General features: G+C 33.9%; 1 protein-coding gene across 18 annotated transcripts in view; it reads left to right on the top strand.

The window, feature by feature from the left end:
- Positions 1 to 10,995, top strand: part of NAP1L1 (nucleosome assembly protein 1 like 1) — a 33,798-nt gene extending 22,803 nt beyond the window's left edge. For 4 of the 18 annotated variants that reach the window (XM_045466424.1, XM_045466417.1, XM_045466425.1 and 1 more), the window contains 11 exons: positions 123 to 203; positions 1,121 to 1,246; positions 2,206 to 2,277; positions 3,387 to 3,526; positions 3,971 to 4,116; positions 4,211 to 4,230; positions 6,120 to 6,242; positions 6,947 to 6,976; positions 7,487 to 7,537; positions 8,589 to 8,632; positions 9,375 to 10,995. In XM_045466424.1, coding sequence (XP_045322380.1) covers positions 123 to 203; positions 1,121 to 1,246; positions 2,206 to 2,277; positions 3,387 to 3,526; positions 3,971 to 4,116; positions 4,211 to 4,230; positions 6,120 to 6,242; positions 6,947 to 6,976; positions 7,487 to 7,537; positions 8,589 to 8,624 — 825 coding nt within the window. In that variant the 3' untranslated portion in view covers positions 8,625 to 8,632; positions 9,375 to 10,995. Of the gene's footprint in view, positions 1 to 122; positions 204 to 1,117; positions 1,247 to 2,205; positions 2,278 to 3,386; positions 3,527 to 3,970; positions 4,117 to 4,210; positions 4,231 to 6,119; positions 6,243 to 6,946; positions 6,977 to 7,208; positions 7,305 to 7,486; positions 7,538 to 8,588 lie in introns of those variants that run through there. The other 14 variants (XM_045466422.1, XM_045466412.1, XM_045466415.1 and 11 more) reach the window with 5 other exon arrangements.
- Positions 10,996 to 16,173: the final 5,178 nt, after the last annotated feature.

The raw sequence follows: 16,173 nt of genomic DNA, 5'->3' as shown, positions 1-16,173 counted from the left end.
TATAGCAATTCAGGTTGTAGTATGCATTCATTAAAACTATAAGCGTCTTTAACAAGAAACAGCTAGTTTCTGCCTTGGATATCAGTGTTTTTATGTAAGCTTTTCTTTTTAAATCATTTTAGCGATTTGAGATCATTAATGCAATTTATGAACCTACAGAAGAGGAATGTGAATGGAAACCAGATGAGGAGGATGAAATTTCGGTTGGTACCAACTTTGTGTTTTTATCCCTTGAAAATATTTTATTGTAAGATGGATAGTGAGTGCAGATGAGCCACTGTTAGACCTGGCACCATCTGTACCCAAATTCATCTGGATACAAAATTCATTTTTCCCCTACATTTTTATAGTATTTAAGTTTTATAGATTCATATAAAATTTTCCTTTGAACTTCATGATGACATGCAAAGGATTGTTCTTTTCAAGTGATGAAATGGAGGCTTTTTTTTTTTTTAAGTTTATATGTTTATTTTGAGAGAGAGCGTGTGCACGCATGTGCAGGGAGGGGAAGGTGGGGGGCGAGAGAGAGAATTCCCAAGCAGGCCCACACAGGGCTTATCCCATGACCGTGAGATCATGACCTGAGCTGAAATCAAGAGGAACCTCCCAGGCACCCCTGAAATGGAAGCTTCTAAGTGACCTGCCTACAGCTAATAAATGGCAGGGTTGTGACACAAATGCAGTGTTCTGTTACATGACCCTGTTTCTCCAACATTGCTGTTTTAATGTTGGTTGATAAAGCAAATATAGTGTTTTGGTCAAGAACACCAAGGGGTGAGGCATTGGGTAAGGTATTTATTTACTTATCCCCTGAAGCTTTAAAATTTTTTTCTCTAAAACTATTTCCCTATGGTTTATAATAAGGTTCTCTCCTAGTGGTTCTCTTTTTTGGAGGAGTATGGTAATTAGCAATATTTATAGAAGTAAGGTTTGGTATGGTAAACAGCAGTGTTTATACAATTGGACCAGAACTTATAATTTGATTGAAAGTTACAATTGGTGATTGAAGATATTTTGGTTTCTGTACTTCACCACTGGATGTAAGTTAAGGGGATGGGTAATATTTTATCAGAGGTCTGATCTAGGTATTCAGTAATGTATGCTGTCATTTATCAAGGAGGAGCTGAAAGAAAAAGCCAAGATTGAAGATGAGAAAAAAGATGAAGAAAAAGAAGACCCCAAGGGAATTCCTGAATTCTGGTTGACTGTTTTTAAGAATGTTGACTTGCTCAGTGATATGGTTCAGGTAATTTTATTTATGATAACACCAGTTTACTTTTGAAGTGTAAATGGCTGTGATGACACTAGTCTCTCCGTTGTTGACCTTTATGGAATGGTTGTGGTCTTCTGAAACCTGTGTTATCTGTAGAAGGGAAATGTGTCTTTGATGAATGTAATCAAATAAATTTTAATTCATTTTCAAAAATTAGATAATGAAATGGTCCCTTTGACAATTGTTTATCATTGAGCAATGTTTTGTTGCAGTCTTGTGCCTTCTGTGTTTAGGTGCTTGGTATTGGAGATAGGAAGGAGGAGACTTAAAATTCCATTTGTCTTACCCAAAATGACTTTCTCAGTCTGAAACAAATATTCCAAGGAACACTTGCATTTTAAAAGAATAACATACAGATCTTTAACTCTTACAATTGTCACTTTTTCTGGGAAACCAACCTAAATGTCTCCTTCTCTGGGAAACTTTTCCTGGCTTAATCAGAAGCATTTCTTGAGCCACTACCACCTGCGTGGTAGTATTTGTTGCCATGTAGTGTGATTGTTGGAAGTTAATGTCAAGAAAAAGAAATCTTGGAACAATGACTACTTCATTTCTACTTTGGCGAAGTAGAACAGGACCCAGCAGAATGAAAGGAAAAAGAAGCTGCTGGAAAAGGAAGCGTTTTTAAAGCAAACATGCCTAAGACTTGGTTTTGTATTCTTTAGCCCATTCAGTCTGATGATGATGATGATGATGATGGTGATGTAGTTTTCTGTCGAGTCATTCTACCAATGGCAGTAGAAATAAGTAGAGCTTGTAAGTAAACTAGCTTTAGTATAAGCCATAATCTGGAGAGTAGGTCTTATGGTTCACAATTGTTATGTAAAACCTCCCTATAAATGTCTTAGTTAGCTAAGTGTTTTTGTCCAGTAACAACACTAATCCTAAAATGCCATGTTAGATATTCATTTTAATATTTTCCTAATTTACAGGAACATGATGAACCTATTCTGAAGCACTTAAAAGATATTAAAGTGAAGTTCTCAGATGCTGGCCAGCCCATGGTAAAAGAACTTTGAAATAGTTTCAGTCTTGTAACATTAGATGTTTATAGGTAGATATACGGAAGTTTCTGAAAAGAGGTGGTACTCAAAGCTTAGAGATGGGGGTGAGAAAGAAGTTAAAACTTATACTTGGTACTCTTAATTGTTGGTAGGAAATAAATGTTTGGATGTTGATAATTGAAATGCAGCGTTTATTTCTTTTCCTCCCTCTGATCACAAAACTATTGTTGAAATCTCGTAAATCTTTGATACTAGATTAAAAGTAGGTAAAAAATTATAGCAAGGTAACAGAATTTAAAAAAATACTTCACATTAAAAGGCATGTGTCTGGGGACATCTGGGTGGTTCAGTTGGTTGAGCATCTGACTCTTGATTTTGGCTCAGGTCATGATCCCAGGGTTGTAGGATTGAGCGCCACGTTGGGCTCTGAGCTGAGCATGGATCCTGTTTGGGATTATTTCTATCTCCCCCTCTACCCCATTCTCCTTCTCTTCTGTCTCTCTTTCTGTCTTTCTCTCTCTCCCTCCCCCCCCCTCTGCTTCTCTTTTCCACTTGGTCTCATGTGCACGGTTTCTCTCTCTGTCTCTGTCTCTGTCTCAGATAATAAATGAATGAAGATAAATGGCATGTGTCTGAGAATTACATAAAACAGAAGATGTTAAAGGGCACTCACTTCCCCCAAAACCAACAGGATTATGTGAAGTATGGGCAGAGCTACTACAGGCTATAGATTCTTTTATTGTGTGTGGTACAGTTGGGCTTTTTCATCTGTCAAATTCAGATTAGAGTAAGATTTAAAGTCCTCTTCGTGGGGATGGAAGGAGGGAGTATTTGGTCAGTTTATTCAGCTGTTTTAACCTGTTATGTAAACATGTTACTAAATAGAAGTTATAAGCTGAACTAGGTTTTATCCAGTTTTATTTTGTACCTTGTTTTGCTTTTGAAGCAGAATTTGGGGTTTATCTGACCCTTTCCCAGAGTGGGAAAAGTATTATCACCTAGAAGTTTATATGTTTATACAAATCAACAGATTAAGTTTTATTTACTAAAGCACTGATATTTATGATGTAGGAATTTCATTAGTTTTTATTTTTTTTATTTTTTTTAAGAGTTTTGTCTTAGAATTTCACTTTGAACCCAATGAATATTTCACAAATGAAGTGTTGACAAAGACATACAGGATGAGGTCAGAACCAGATGACTCTGATCCCTTTTCTTTTGATGGACCAGAAATTATGGGTTGTACAGGGTGAGTTTAATTTTACTACTTTCACAGAATTTATCTCTTTATTTTACTTAGAATTTGTGATGCTTGGTATTTCCTAGTGTGTGTGTGATACATAGAGACATACATAGTTTATCACTAAACATTTCAGTAAAATGTTTTCTGGGAAGAGCTTACCTATTTTCCTAGAATTCTCCTTGGCTTTCGGTATTGCAGATAGTTGTCCAAAGGAGTGCATGTTTAAATTTATTGTACTATGAATTTGTGCTAATTGTCAATATCTTATTGAAAAAGTTTGTTGAAATAAAATTTTCTCTTTATATGCTACTAAAAACATTTGAGCCAATTTTTCCCCTCTAAAATTTGTAATTAAATATAATATTTAATTAGATAAATCATAGCTCTTCTATCAATTAAATGTAATATGTTAATTGTGATAGATTTTTTTTTTCTCCTTTGTTTTGCAAGGTGCCAGATAGATTGGAAAAAAGGAAAGAATGTCACTTTGAAAACCATTAAGAAGAAGCAGAAACACAAGGGACGTGGGACAGTTCGTACTGTGACCAAAACAGTTTCCAACGACTCTTTCTTTAATTTTTTTGCCCCTCCTGAAGGTAAACAGTGTTTTAGTTTGGGTATTGATGGTTGTTTTATTACAAGCTTTCTTTAATTTCTTACTCACTTGAATTTCTTTTCTCAATTTTTCAGTTCCCGAGAGTGGAGACCTGGTAAGTTAAATTGTTATTTATTTTATTGAATTGTTAATTACATATGAAATTAGAGAATTGGTTCTCAGACGTGGGGAGTTGGATAGTTGCTATTTGAATTTTGTTCTGAGGCTTGCAGTGCATGGAAAAGACCATTATGCATCTGAAATTATTTCATTCAAAATGCTTATAGTGCTTCCACTGAAAAATGGAAAGGCTAAAGGCTTTCTTTGCTTTTGAGACTTGCAAATATTGTGTAGGGGATTCAAGTTGTTAAGATTGTAGTATTCTTATTGAAACTAGAAGGTATTAAACCATTTGTACTGTTTACTAAACTCCTAACCATTCTGATCAGAACTCTTTCTGTGTTGTTCCAGTGGAAATATGGTTTCTTACTGTGGCCATGTATTATGTGACCATATGCCAAGAGCTGTGATTGTGCCTGTGTATGGCCTAGAAAGAGGAACAACCTCTGAGAGGTCTATACAGGCAGGGTAGGCTAAGTATGTTGTGAATTTGCTCTTCTGTTGGCCAGATCTTTGAACTTAAATTAACTCAGTTTAAATAGTTGTTTTTTTTTTTTTTTTTTTTTTTTTTTTTTTTTTTTTTTTAATTTTTTTTTTCAACGTTTATTTATTTTTGGGACAGAGAGAGACAGAGCATGAACGGGGGAGGGGCAGAGAGAGAGGGAGACACAGAATCGGAAACAGGCTCCAGGCTCTGAGCCATCAGCCCAGAGCCTGACGTGGGGCTCGAACTCACGGACCGCGAGATCGTGACCTGGCTGAAGTCGGACGCTTAACCGACTGCGCCACCCAGGCGCCCCTAAATAGTTTTATACATATGGAATTAGAAAGTATGTTTTATTTTGAATACTTTCGAATTAGAATGGTTTTAGCCAAGGTTTGGACCAGATGTGTAAAAGGCAAGTATTTCTGCCTGAAAAGAGTAGTAAGTGGCTTGGCTCAAAATACCTTTTATAGGACAAAAAAGGGGGCTATAAAGCAGCACCCGAATTTTAGGTTGAAAGACCTACCTGTGAGCATTGAGATAGTTTCATGCTATTTTCATGTCAGCAAATGGGTTGGAGTTTGTGTTCAAGTGATTTTTTTTTTTTTAATTTCTATTTCCAAATATTGATGGTAACAAAACAATCTTGAGTAGTTACAGATAGACTACCACCTGTGATTAGAAGTCTTTACTTCAAAGTCCACTGGCCCTTTTGTGTGTTTTTGGATGTTCATTATAGTGGATTATGTTGATGAATCAAAATGAACATTCATGGAATGTTTACTCATTGTTTGGTATCATAGAACTTTAATGGAATTATTTTAATTTTGAAGAATGTCAGCACCAATTTTGTGTTGTGCTTTGTCATTAAATAGAAATCCTGGATTGACTTTGTATTTATTAAGTAGGATTCTTTCTCATTTGGCATCATATACCTGCTAGGGTACTACTTTTAGGAAGTGTGTAGTGATTCTCCATGTTGTTTCATTATGTGTCATACACCTAATGTTATAAATCCTTAGATTCTTAGTATCTTAGTATTATTCCGTTGGGTGTTTTCAGTAATTAATATTTTAAAAGGAAAATTACAGTCCCATAACAAAGTTGCTTTTATATTTTAATTTTAAGCCAGAAAAAAACTAAACAATAACTAATTCTAATTTTTATTTCCCAAATTTCTCTGAGTATGTACACTGCATTGCTTACCTTTCTTTTTATTAAAAATCTGTAGACCTAAGGTATATGTAGATGACTACTGAATCACACACAGAAGCTAATTTTAAAATGACGAAAAGTGAAGTTGAGTGTTGCTTCGTAGGATTTAAACTCAAGAGTCTTGCATGTGCCTAATTAAATAGCAGTTATTAAATTTTGTGCTTGTTTTTGTTTTGTTTTTAAAGGATGATGATGCTGAAGCTATCCTTGCTGCAGACTTTGAAATTGGTCACTTTTTACGTGAGCGTATAATCCCAAGATCAGTGTTATACTTTACTGGAGAAGCTATTGAAGACGATGATGATGATGTGAGTGAATCTGAATCCTGCAGTGAAATAATTTGGTGAGGGTGTGATTGTCACAACTGATGAGGTTTAATGAATAGTTGTGATTTTTTAAAAGACAGAATAATTCAAAGGCTAATTACTGATGTCCTCTAGATAACTTTCCTGAATTGCTTTAAATATGTCCTCCTAGGATCTTAGACTTCTCCGAATTAGTAAAACTTTATTGTGTTTGGTCATTGTTGGAGGTCTATAATGCCCTTGTCTTTGACCAAACAAAAAACATGCCTAAGATGTTTTTTATTACTTAACATAAAAATATTAGGAAACATAGAATTTTTATCCAAAGGAGTATTAAACAACAATTAAGGTAAAATTAGGCTCCCCTCAAATATTTTGGATATCTTTATTGCTAAATGACAATCATTCCAGTAGGCTTTAGGTCCTTTTTGTGCAATGTGTTCACATAAGTACAGGCAGGTAATATTTATAGTAATAGTTGTCTGACCACACCCACGATTGTACTGTGTTCTTTAATTTTTTAGATCGTCAGATTTAGATAATGGCACTGAACTGATTCCTACAGCTATGTAATTTGTGATTAGTCACCTTAGGGAAAGTATTTTCCTCTTTTTAGATCTTAGTGGAGACAGTGATGGCTGTAAGTAATGCTACTCTCAAATGTTTGTTAGCTACATTCACACTTCATCCTTTTTTTCCCTTTTTAGTATGATGAAGAAGGTGAAGAAGCGGATGAGGTAATGTTTACCAAATGAGCAAATAATTCTGTTTAACACATTGAGAAGCGAATTGAGTGACTTATGTATTCCTTTGCTATAATCATTATTCTGTGATACGGGATAAAAACTTTTTGGAAAAAAATACGGTTTTAGAATTCTACAGCCAAACAATGTATGTATAAGGTTTCAATAAATAAATTGCAAAACTCAGAACATTTTTTTTATTTCAAATAATTCTGTTCTGCTGCAGGGTTATCAGCTCTTTGAAGAAGTCAAAAGCTGCAGTAAACTTTTTCAACGTTGGCTGCAGTAAATCTTTTCAATAAAAGCTCTCTGGATGTCTCAAGTTGTGTTGGGAAATTTTTCATATTAGAAGCTTTCAAATTAAATTGCATTGTCACCAAACTCTGTAATCATGAAAATCTTTTGACCTATAGAGTAACTTGTATTAAAATTTCTCCATACATTATGAGCCATTTCTTCCTACTGTGTACCTACTTCATGGATGCATTTTGAACTTTAATATAGGAAGGGGAAGAAGAAGGAGATGAGGAAAATGATCCAGACTATGACTCAAAGGTGAGCAAAATTAGTGCTGCTATTAAATTTAAGGCAAGTTACATAAGAGTTGATGTTTCTTAATATAAAGTTTATTTTTTAAGTCTTATTGACTGGAGATATATATATACATACACACATACATACATACATTTTTTTTTTTAATCTTCCCTGGTATTTCAATAGTACGTGATATGCCAGTGTACCTTTCCTAAGAAACTTTTATTTTTGGTTCTGACTTTGTATTTTTCATAGTTTCAGGCTAAATAAACCCTGAGATTCTACTTCTAATGCACTTTATGTTGGGCTTTTTTTTTTTTTTTTTCTTCTTCACAATTTTAAAGCATTTAAAATTACTTATTAGTGTTCTTAGGTTGTTTTTCCTCCAAAGGATAGGTTATAAACAAAGGTCAGTTTTTAAGTAACCTGAATGCAAAAGTGCTTGGGAATAGGGAAGCAATACTGTGTTAGATTCTCCCAACCACCTTTTTTCTGAGAGTCCCAATCTGTTATTGAGAATTTGTCATATCAGGGCTAGTAAAGCCCATTGTCTCCCCCAAAATACAAAGTACCTTATCAGGATTCATTTGAAACTTAAGGTTTCTGTTAAATGTATTCATTCATTTGCTAAATTCTGTAAAATATCCAGAAGATATTTTAGTGAGCAGGTAAGAGAGGGGGTAGTTTTAAATATTCTAATAGGTATGAATTACTCTTGAAAGTTAATATTAATGGAATTAGGATTTAACAATAATTGATCTATAAGAAGGAAAATACTGATAATATGACTAACAAATTGCTTGGTTATTTTATTTTTTAAGATTATGGCTTAGTGTGTTTTATTTTATGGAATTCATTCTACAATGTAAAATTTGGGCTTTATTTTAGCATTTTTGTGACTTGCTGATATTTGAATAAATAACTTTCCATCATTGCTATATACTATTTCTTTAATTTGGCACAAATTTTGGTAGAACAGTGAGATAATATAATTAAGATAGTTTAATTACTGTTGAAAATTAACTGAAGCAGGTAGAAAAAGATAGATTGACTTGTTGTTTTCCTTTAACAGAAGGATCAAAACCCAGCAGAGTGCAAGCAGCAGTGAAGCAGGATGTATGTGGCCTTGAGGATAACCTGCACTGTAATAGCCTAAACACAACTATTATTTTCTTACAGCCTTATGTTTTTGTATTTTCTTGGTAGACTCAGTACTTTTTTTTAAAGGAAAGGAACTGATAATTTTAAAGACCAATTTGTTCTACTTAGCATTTTAACTGTAGTTTTTCTGCCAGCTCTATCGATTGCATAAATTCTTTCATGCATGTTCATTCATCACTACATGGTTTGGTTCTTCTGGAGTAATTTTTATCATGTAACAAAGAATTTAGATTATAGCTATGAAAGTGAACAGCCCTGTTAAAAGAACAGTTTTTTTGATTCGCTTGTTTTTTTTCCCTGAAGAACCAAAATATTTTTTCAGCTGGTAATTGAATTGGGTTTAAGTTTGCTTGCACTAGCTGTGCCTTTCATTACTTTGTTGCAGAAAAGCAGTGACTTAGACTAAGACAATTCATCATTTAAAAAACAAAAAACAGAACTTGTCAAGACAAATATGGTTAAGAATTTCCAGTAAGACCACAACTGATAACTTAGATTATTAATGGATTTTGTATTCTAGGTGACATAGCTAGAGATACCTAATCAGGAAACCACAGTAAAGAAACCTAACTTATAGTGTGGTTATTGGTTACTATAGGGAGGTGAATAAAACCTATTTTCAAAAGTTAAGCCTCATTATTTTAACTGTACTTTTAAATTTAACCTTCATTAACTCAGCATCTTTTCTTTATGGTAGGGTCTACCTTCCGCTTCCCTGGAAAGGATGAATTTACATCATTTGACAAGCCTATTTCAAGTTTTTTTGTTGTTATTTGTTTGTTTGCTTGTTTTTGTTTTTGCAGCCTAAAATAAAAATGTCATATAATTTTAGTTCTCACAAGATAATGTCTTAATTTTGTACTAATTCAGGTAGAAACAGAGGCCTAGCTTGAATTAATAAGCATTGTACCCAGCTTACCATATTATGGAAGAAGAGAGTGTCAACTTTGGGATAGGTACTACATCTGCTAATATGAGAGGATAGAAAAGAAAGAGAAAATCTTAAATGATGTAATGTTTTTTTTAAAAAAAAAGATTAAAAGATTAAAATTTTATTTCATTTTGTTAGAACTAGAGAGAAGGCCCCACGCCTCTATAGTTAATTCCAATTCTTACTGCTTAAAGTATGAGTATGTCATTTACCCATGCTTCTGTTTACTGTGTATTAAAATGGGTAGTACTGTTTACCTAACTACCTCACAGATATGTTAAGGCATATTAAGTTAAGTTTTATGAAATGTTTCTCAATCTCATTAAAAGCTCAAAAATATGAACCTATTTGTACCACAAGTATAATATTCACGTTTTATTCATACCAGGGTTTGATAATACAACTGGAAAACAAAGGTTTAAGTACCTCTATTCTGGATCTGGTCAGGCAACAAACACTCTTATAGATCTTTGTGTGGCTCCTGTCTTAATATAAGTGGATGGATGAACAACTCTTTCAAAAGGTCCAACGATTGCTTTTAGGTATTTTAGTTTATGACCATATTGTAGTGAAATACTACAGAGATCATGGGACTGAAGTAGAAAGACCATTTTTAGGGAGGAAAATGCCATTAAATTTGAGACTTACAGAGCCACATTTAAAATACCTCAGGCTAATTACTGTTAATTTTTTGTGACAAGCCTAAAAGCTTTGACAGTGAGGGTGGATTAAATGGATTATGACTAGAGGATGGCCTAGAGTTCCTGCTCTTAATAAAACTATATTGAGTTTGTTTTTAGAGGTGACAGAGCTTCCCTTTTGAAAATCTAGTATTAAGATCTTGGAATGTGAATACATTTTGTTATTTGTATAATACTATTCATTCCTCTCCTGAGAATTTAATTAACTACTGGAAATCCTTAACCAGTTGCAATAGTTTGTAGGAGAAAAAAATGCCATGAAAACATCCTGTGTTTTTCCTCTTTATTTTCAAAATGCTTTTGGTTGCTTTAATTAGACATTCCTTGCTGAATTTTTTTTTGTACCCATAGCTCATCTGATCACAGCCTTTTCTGAACTCAGCCAATTTTAATCTAAAGATAGAATCCCATTTTTAATGAACTTAAGTAGCAAAACCACTATTTTTTTTTTTCTTTCACTCCTTTAGGTAATAGCTATTGCCAAAGTGAAGGGGCAGATATGATTTCATCTTGTTATATAAAGGGGATGTGGTTTGCAGAGGAATTGTTTTCTCATTAAAGTTGGCATTGCAAGGGGTATCAGTGTTCATCTATGCCATCTCTCCAGTTCCAAAATGGTTCTATTCCATTCTAGAAATTTGAAATATGTAATTTGAAATCCTTAATAAAATTTGCATTTAATTTTATAAAATGTACTGGTGATATTTTGGGTGGTTTTTAAAAATATGAATATATTTATATATACTTTTTTTGGAAGAGCAGAGAGTAGAGATGTTTAGAGTATGCTATTCTGTGCTCAGGCCAGGATGACCTGTGAATTTGTTTATTTCAAGAGCAACCTCCCAAGCCTTGCTAAATGGAGTTTGTTATTGGATGACTAGAAAGATTTTTACCCTTAGTTAACTACAGACATTTTTGAGACACTTTGAATTTTGTCCTTAACAGTTTGAGTTTATAGTTTCCCCTGGCTCAGGCACTGATTACCAAGAAGTTCTATTTTTCCTGTCTAGAAATGGCAAAATCTTATATATATATAATACTTCGAAAAATTTTTTTGTCATTTTATGGTCATTCAAAATATGGTAAGTAAACAACAGTTTCATAAATCACTTAGTTTTTTAGTTTAACACGGATATCTGAAAGTTAAATTTATGTAATTTTTCAGAATTCTTTTCTCTAGTTCACTAAAGCAGTTATTAGTATTTCTTAATAGTGTGGAACTGGCTTACAGAGTAATACTTAAGAAAAATGGGATTCTACTTCTATTTCCTTTTTAGCTCATTTAATAACAAACCTGAAAGGGGGGAGATACTAGCTTTGACAGAAACATTTTCATTATTCTGTGAATAGGTTAATGATACTGATTGGTATATGATAAGGCCCCTACGATAATTAAATTAACTGTTCTTATTGCTGCTGCTTGTCAGACAGTATGAATTGGTGGGTTTATCTGAGTTGTAGGCCATTTCCATTATTAAAAATAAAAATAAAACTTTGAATTATTGTTTAAAAACCTTATACAATGCAGAAATATTAAACTAATATTCAGATATCCTTTGAATGCTTGATTTCAGGGCTTGGTTTAGAATTTGAGTCCATTTTTATGGGTTAGTCTTATAAAAATTTTAGTCTATATTTTTGACTAAATCAAGCCAAATGTTAATTTTAAATGTATAGAGTAAGTGGATAGGTTAGAAGAAGCATATGTTCTTAATAGGAACCTTAGGAAAGAGAAATCATAAGCTACTTTAGTTGTTTTAATCTTCTGTACTGTGTGTGTGTGTATATATATATATACATATATATATATATATATACACACACACACACACACACACACACTTCGTAATTGTGAACTGGATTTTGTTTTGAAAATATGTGTTAATAATTTAGGTAATTTACTACTTAAAGCAGTAAGTCTCATAGCTGAAAAGTAAATGTAAATGATAATGGTGAAATTAACTAACTTATAGATGTATAGTGGTGATTTTGTATACTGGTTTAAAAATCCAGGTATCAGAATATAACTTGGGAAAAGCCAAGTTCTTGGAATAATTTAGGGATCACTTATGTGACTTGTGAGAAATGGAAACATCTTTGGAGTGTGAAATTACTTTAAGGATGAGTGTTTATCCATGAGAAATTTTTAATTGATGTATTAATTATATTTAAAAAAATACAATACACTTTGTATCTTGTGTTTCTTCCATTTGACATTCTGTACTTTTAGGTTTTTCCGTTAAAAAACTAAGGTATTGACTAAGTGTAAAATAGATGAGAAATGGAGCATAACAATTTAGAAATAATAAATTGCCAGCAGGAAATAAGTCATTAATCCAGTTGCTTAATTTTCATTTTGGAAATTGAGAATTTGTAGCTTTTGTAGATTTCTTAACTGCTTGTTTTATTATTTTGAAATTCAGGAGAAGATGTTTGTTAAAAGTAGTTTTTAGTTCTTCGTGTATTTTAAACGTAAGCCAAGAAGAAGGAAATGGAGATAAATGACCAAAAATGGAAGTGCCAGAAGTTGACAGACCTCATATCAAGAGTTTAATGGTATTGGTATTCATAATGAAGTTAAGCAATTGTGGCTCTTACACATTTTTCATGGAGTGGTAAAGTTTCTACCAGAAGACTCAAAACTTAACGTGACAGCTTTTAGCTGGGATTTCATTTGTGTAGTGAGACACGGAGCCTTTGAGCAGAGCAGTTCAGGGGAAGGTACTGGAGGAAATACACTGAAGGTCCTGAAATAGGATAATCTAGGGCACATTCAAGGTGTTGAAAGAATGGATGGAGATAGAAGGGGCCAAGCCATGGAAGACTGGGCCATAGAAGTCCTTTTAAGCTATTTAAAAACACTAAAAACCACCTGTTGAGTACTTCCAAGTGAGGATGACCTTTCCATTAAGGTAGTGTTTAAACTAAGACATGATAGATCGTGCAACTCTCACTCTGAAAATATAGTTGAAAGAATTCTTGTGTATTCTTACATTACCATTTATTGATTTTGCTACATAGCTCCATATTCTTATGCACACGTATACACATTTTTTCCTAAACTATTTGACAGAGTTTGTAGACATCCTGTCCTTTACATCTTCCAAATGCTGTTATCTTCTCAGTATGAAGACATTCTTGCAGAATCACAGTACAAGTAATCAAAATCAGGAAGTGTTACTGTGCAGTAAAATTTGTTTTGGCCAGTGAAAATAGATTTAAAAACTGAATGCACACTGAATACTTGTAAGGTATTCCAACACAGTATTTTTTCCTACCCTTTCTCCAGTCCATATTTGTAACTACCGTCATCAAATAGGTGGACCTAGGAATGAGAATTGTAGGTGAGGTTGCTTTGTAGGAATAAGAAACTATGGGTAAAAATGGAAAAGATCTAACTTTAGAGTAAAGCCTTATAAGCCCCTAATCTAGTGACTCATTTTTAAATAAATGTAGGAATAAAATAGTTTTAAATTGGGTAGTAGAATGGTTAAATACAAGCTTTGAGGTTCATCTATCACTGTTCAGCCAGCTTCATTGTTTTGATTTGTGAAGATTGTGGTGAGCACTAATAACGTGTTTGTGTTTGGAGTGCTCGGTGTCTATCTACATATAGATACGTATGTAATAAGCATTTAGTAAATTTTCTTCCTAAACAAGAAAATCTAGGACTTACAGTTGGGATCACCTTTTACATTGATTTTTGGCATTTAATTTTAGAAATAGTTGATGTGGTTTTGTTTTTCTAAAGGCAAAATAGCTCTTGGCTAAGAAGTGCCCTATTTGGTTTACAAAAGAACAGGGAGGCTAAGACTGGATGATAGACAATAAACCTATTCCCCTGTTTTAAAATTTTTGATGTAAAAATTAAAATAGAAAATTTGTTTTCTGAAATCAGCTAGGTTTTTAAAAAAATCTCATTACCTATATTTTGTTTTCATATGCTGATTTTTTTGCCTTGGCCTGCATCCAGAAACTAGGGTAAAATTTATGAAGTCTGATAGTATTTAGATAATGCTCCAAAACACCCAAGTTGTCACTGTTCAGCCCTGACTTTTACCTGGGACTCTGGACATTGCAACAGAGGACCTAAAGGTGGACAATGAGACAGGTGTCTGTTTTGAAATCAGATGTGATTTTAGATTTCAGTTAAGCTAGTCAATGTAAGTTTCAAAACTAAAAGCAGAAACTCCTTGCTGTTCACTTGGCTTGGTGAGTGGGCCTACAACCTTTAGGATAACTTCGATATCAACAGCCCAGCCTATGTAACCTGCATTTGCACAGTCTGTCAGCCCTGCTTGGCTACCTTTTCTTTCACCTTTTTCCTGGCACTAGTCTTGTGCATGTATCTTACTCAACATAGAGTCTCTTTGCATTGATTTAATACCTACTGTGGTTGTCCTTCAGTTCTGAATTGGTTCTCCCAGTTTAAGAAACTTAGGGATGCATGCTCACTGTTGAATTTCCCAACTTGTAGTACTGGGCCTGGAAGATGGTAGGTGTACAGTAAGTTTTTGTACATGTAGATGAAGTAGGATTTATCAGGACGCTTTTCCATTATACCAAGCATTCTATTGTATGAGGTCATATAGCAAGATAATGATGGGTTCTCATTAGTTCAGTCTCCCTAAGTCAATCAAGATACTCCCAAGTTCCTTTTTAGTGAAATTCCTACATGCTGGGTGGCTTATATTGAGAAAATAGACAAAGTTGGGTTGTGTTGGGTTGGGTTTTAGGAGATCCTGGAGAGTATCGGTAGTTGCAGTTACCTAGTACTGCATAACAAACCACTCTCAAAACTTTAAACATTGAGATTTATTTTGTTGACTCTGCTTGATAGTTCATGTCTGCTGTACTGAGCAACATTAGGGGCAGCTTTTGAAGGATAGCGACTGGAATCATCTGAAGGCTCTTCATGCACAGGTGCAGGTGGTTGATGCTGGATGAGCCCTCAGCTGGGATGTGGCCGGATCACTGCTTTCTAGTACCATACGGGGGTTCCAAGAGTTGCATCTTTTTTATGATCTACCCTGGGAGGTCATCACTTCTGTACGCTATTGGTTATAGAATCAGTCACAAATCCACCCAGGTTTAATTCTGGAAGGGGACTCTACACCTGGCTGGAAGAATAAGATTTTGAGTAAATGAACAAATCTTTTAATGGCCATTTTTTTTTTTTTAATGTTTTGAAAATAGAGTTGGCTACAACAGTTTTCCAAAATGACCAGAAACCTAGAAAGTTTAAATTACATGCTGTATGCCTGTTAATGGAGAAAGAATGTTTTATTCTATCATATTAGAGTCTTTTATCATTTGACTTTATTCTTGATAATTGAGATTCCCAAACATACACATAATTAGCTCTTTTAAAAAGAATTTTTTTTTTTTTTTTTTTTTTTTTTTAATTTTGAGAGAGGGACGGGGTGTGAGTGGGGGAGGCATAGAGGGAGGGGAGACCCAGAACTCGCAGCCTCCAGGCTTGGACCTGGAGCACACAGCCCAATACGGGGCTCAAACTCATGAGCTGTGAGATCATGACTTGAGCCAAAGTCGGATGCTTAACCGACTGAGCCACCCAGGTGCCCCATAATTAGCTTATTCTTAATTATAAAATTGTCAAGGTTGATGAGTAAAGAAACCTTAAATGGCAAGTATAAGGTGACTTAAGTATAGATTTCTAAAGATTAGGTGTAATCTATTGTGAGGAGTTCAGAGAAGAACATTGCTACACTGTTTTAAAACTAGGTGCGACTGTTTTTATAGCATAAATCTTAATCATTTTTGAAAGATCCAAAACCAAGATAATAGAAATAATGCTTTATTTACTCTTTATACTTGATTGAGGATGGTTAAGTAACTTTAAC

The sequence above is a fragment of the Leopardus geoffroyi genome, chromosome B4, assembly GCF_018350155.1.
Source record: "Leopardus geoffroyi isolate Oge1 chromosome B4, O.geoffroyi_Oge1_pat1.0, whole genome shotgun sequence".
NCBI lineage: Eukaryota > Metazoa > Chordata > Mammalia > Carnivora > Felidae > Leopardus > Leopardus geoffroyi.
This window is presented reverse-complemented; position numbering and strand designations above follow the sequence as displayed.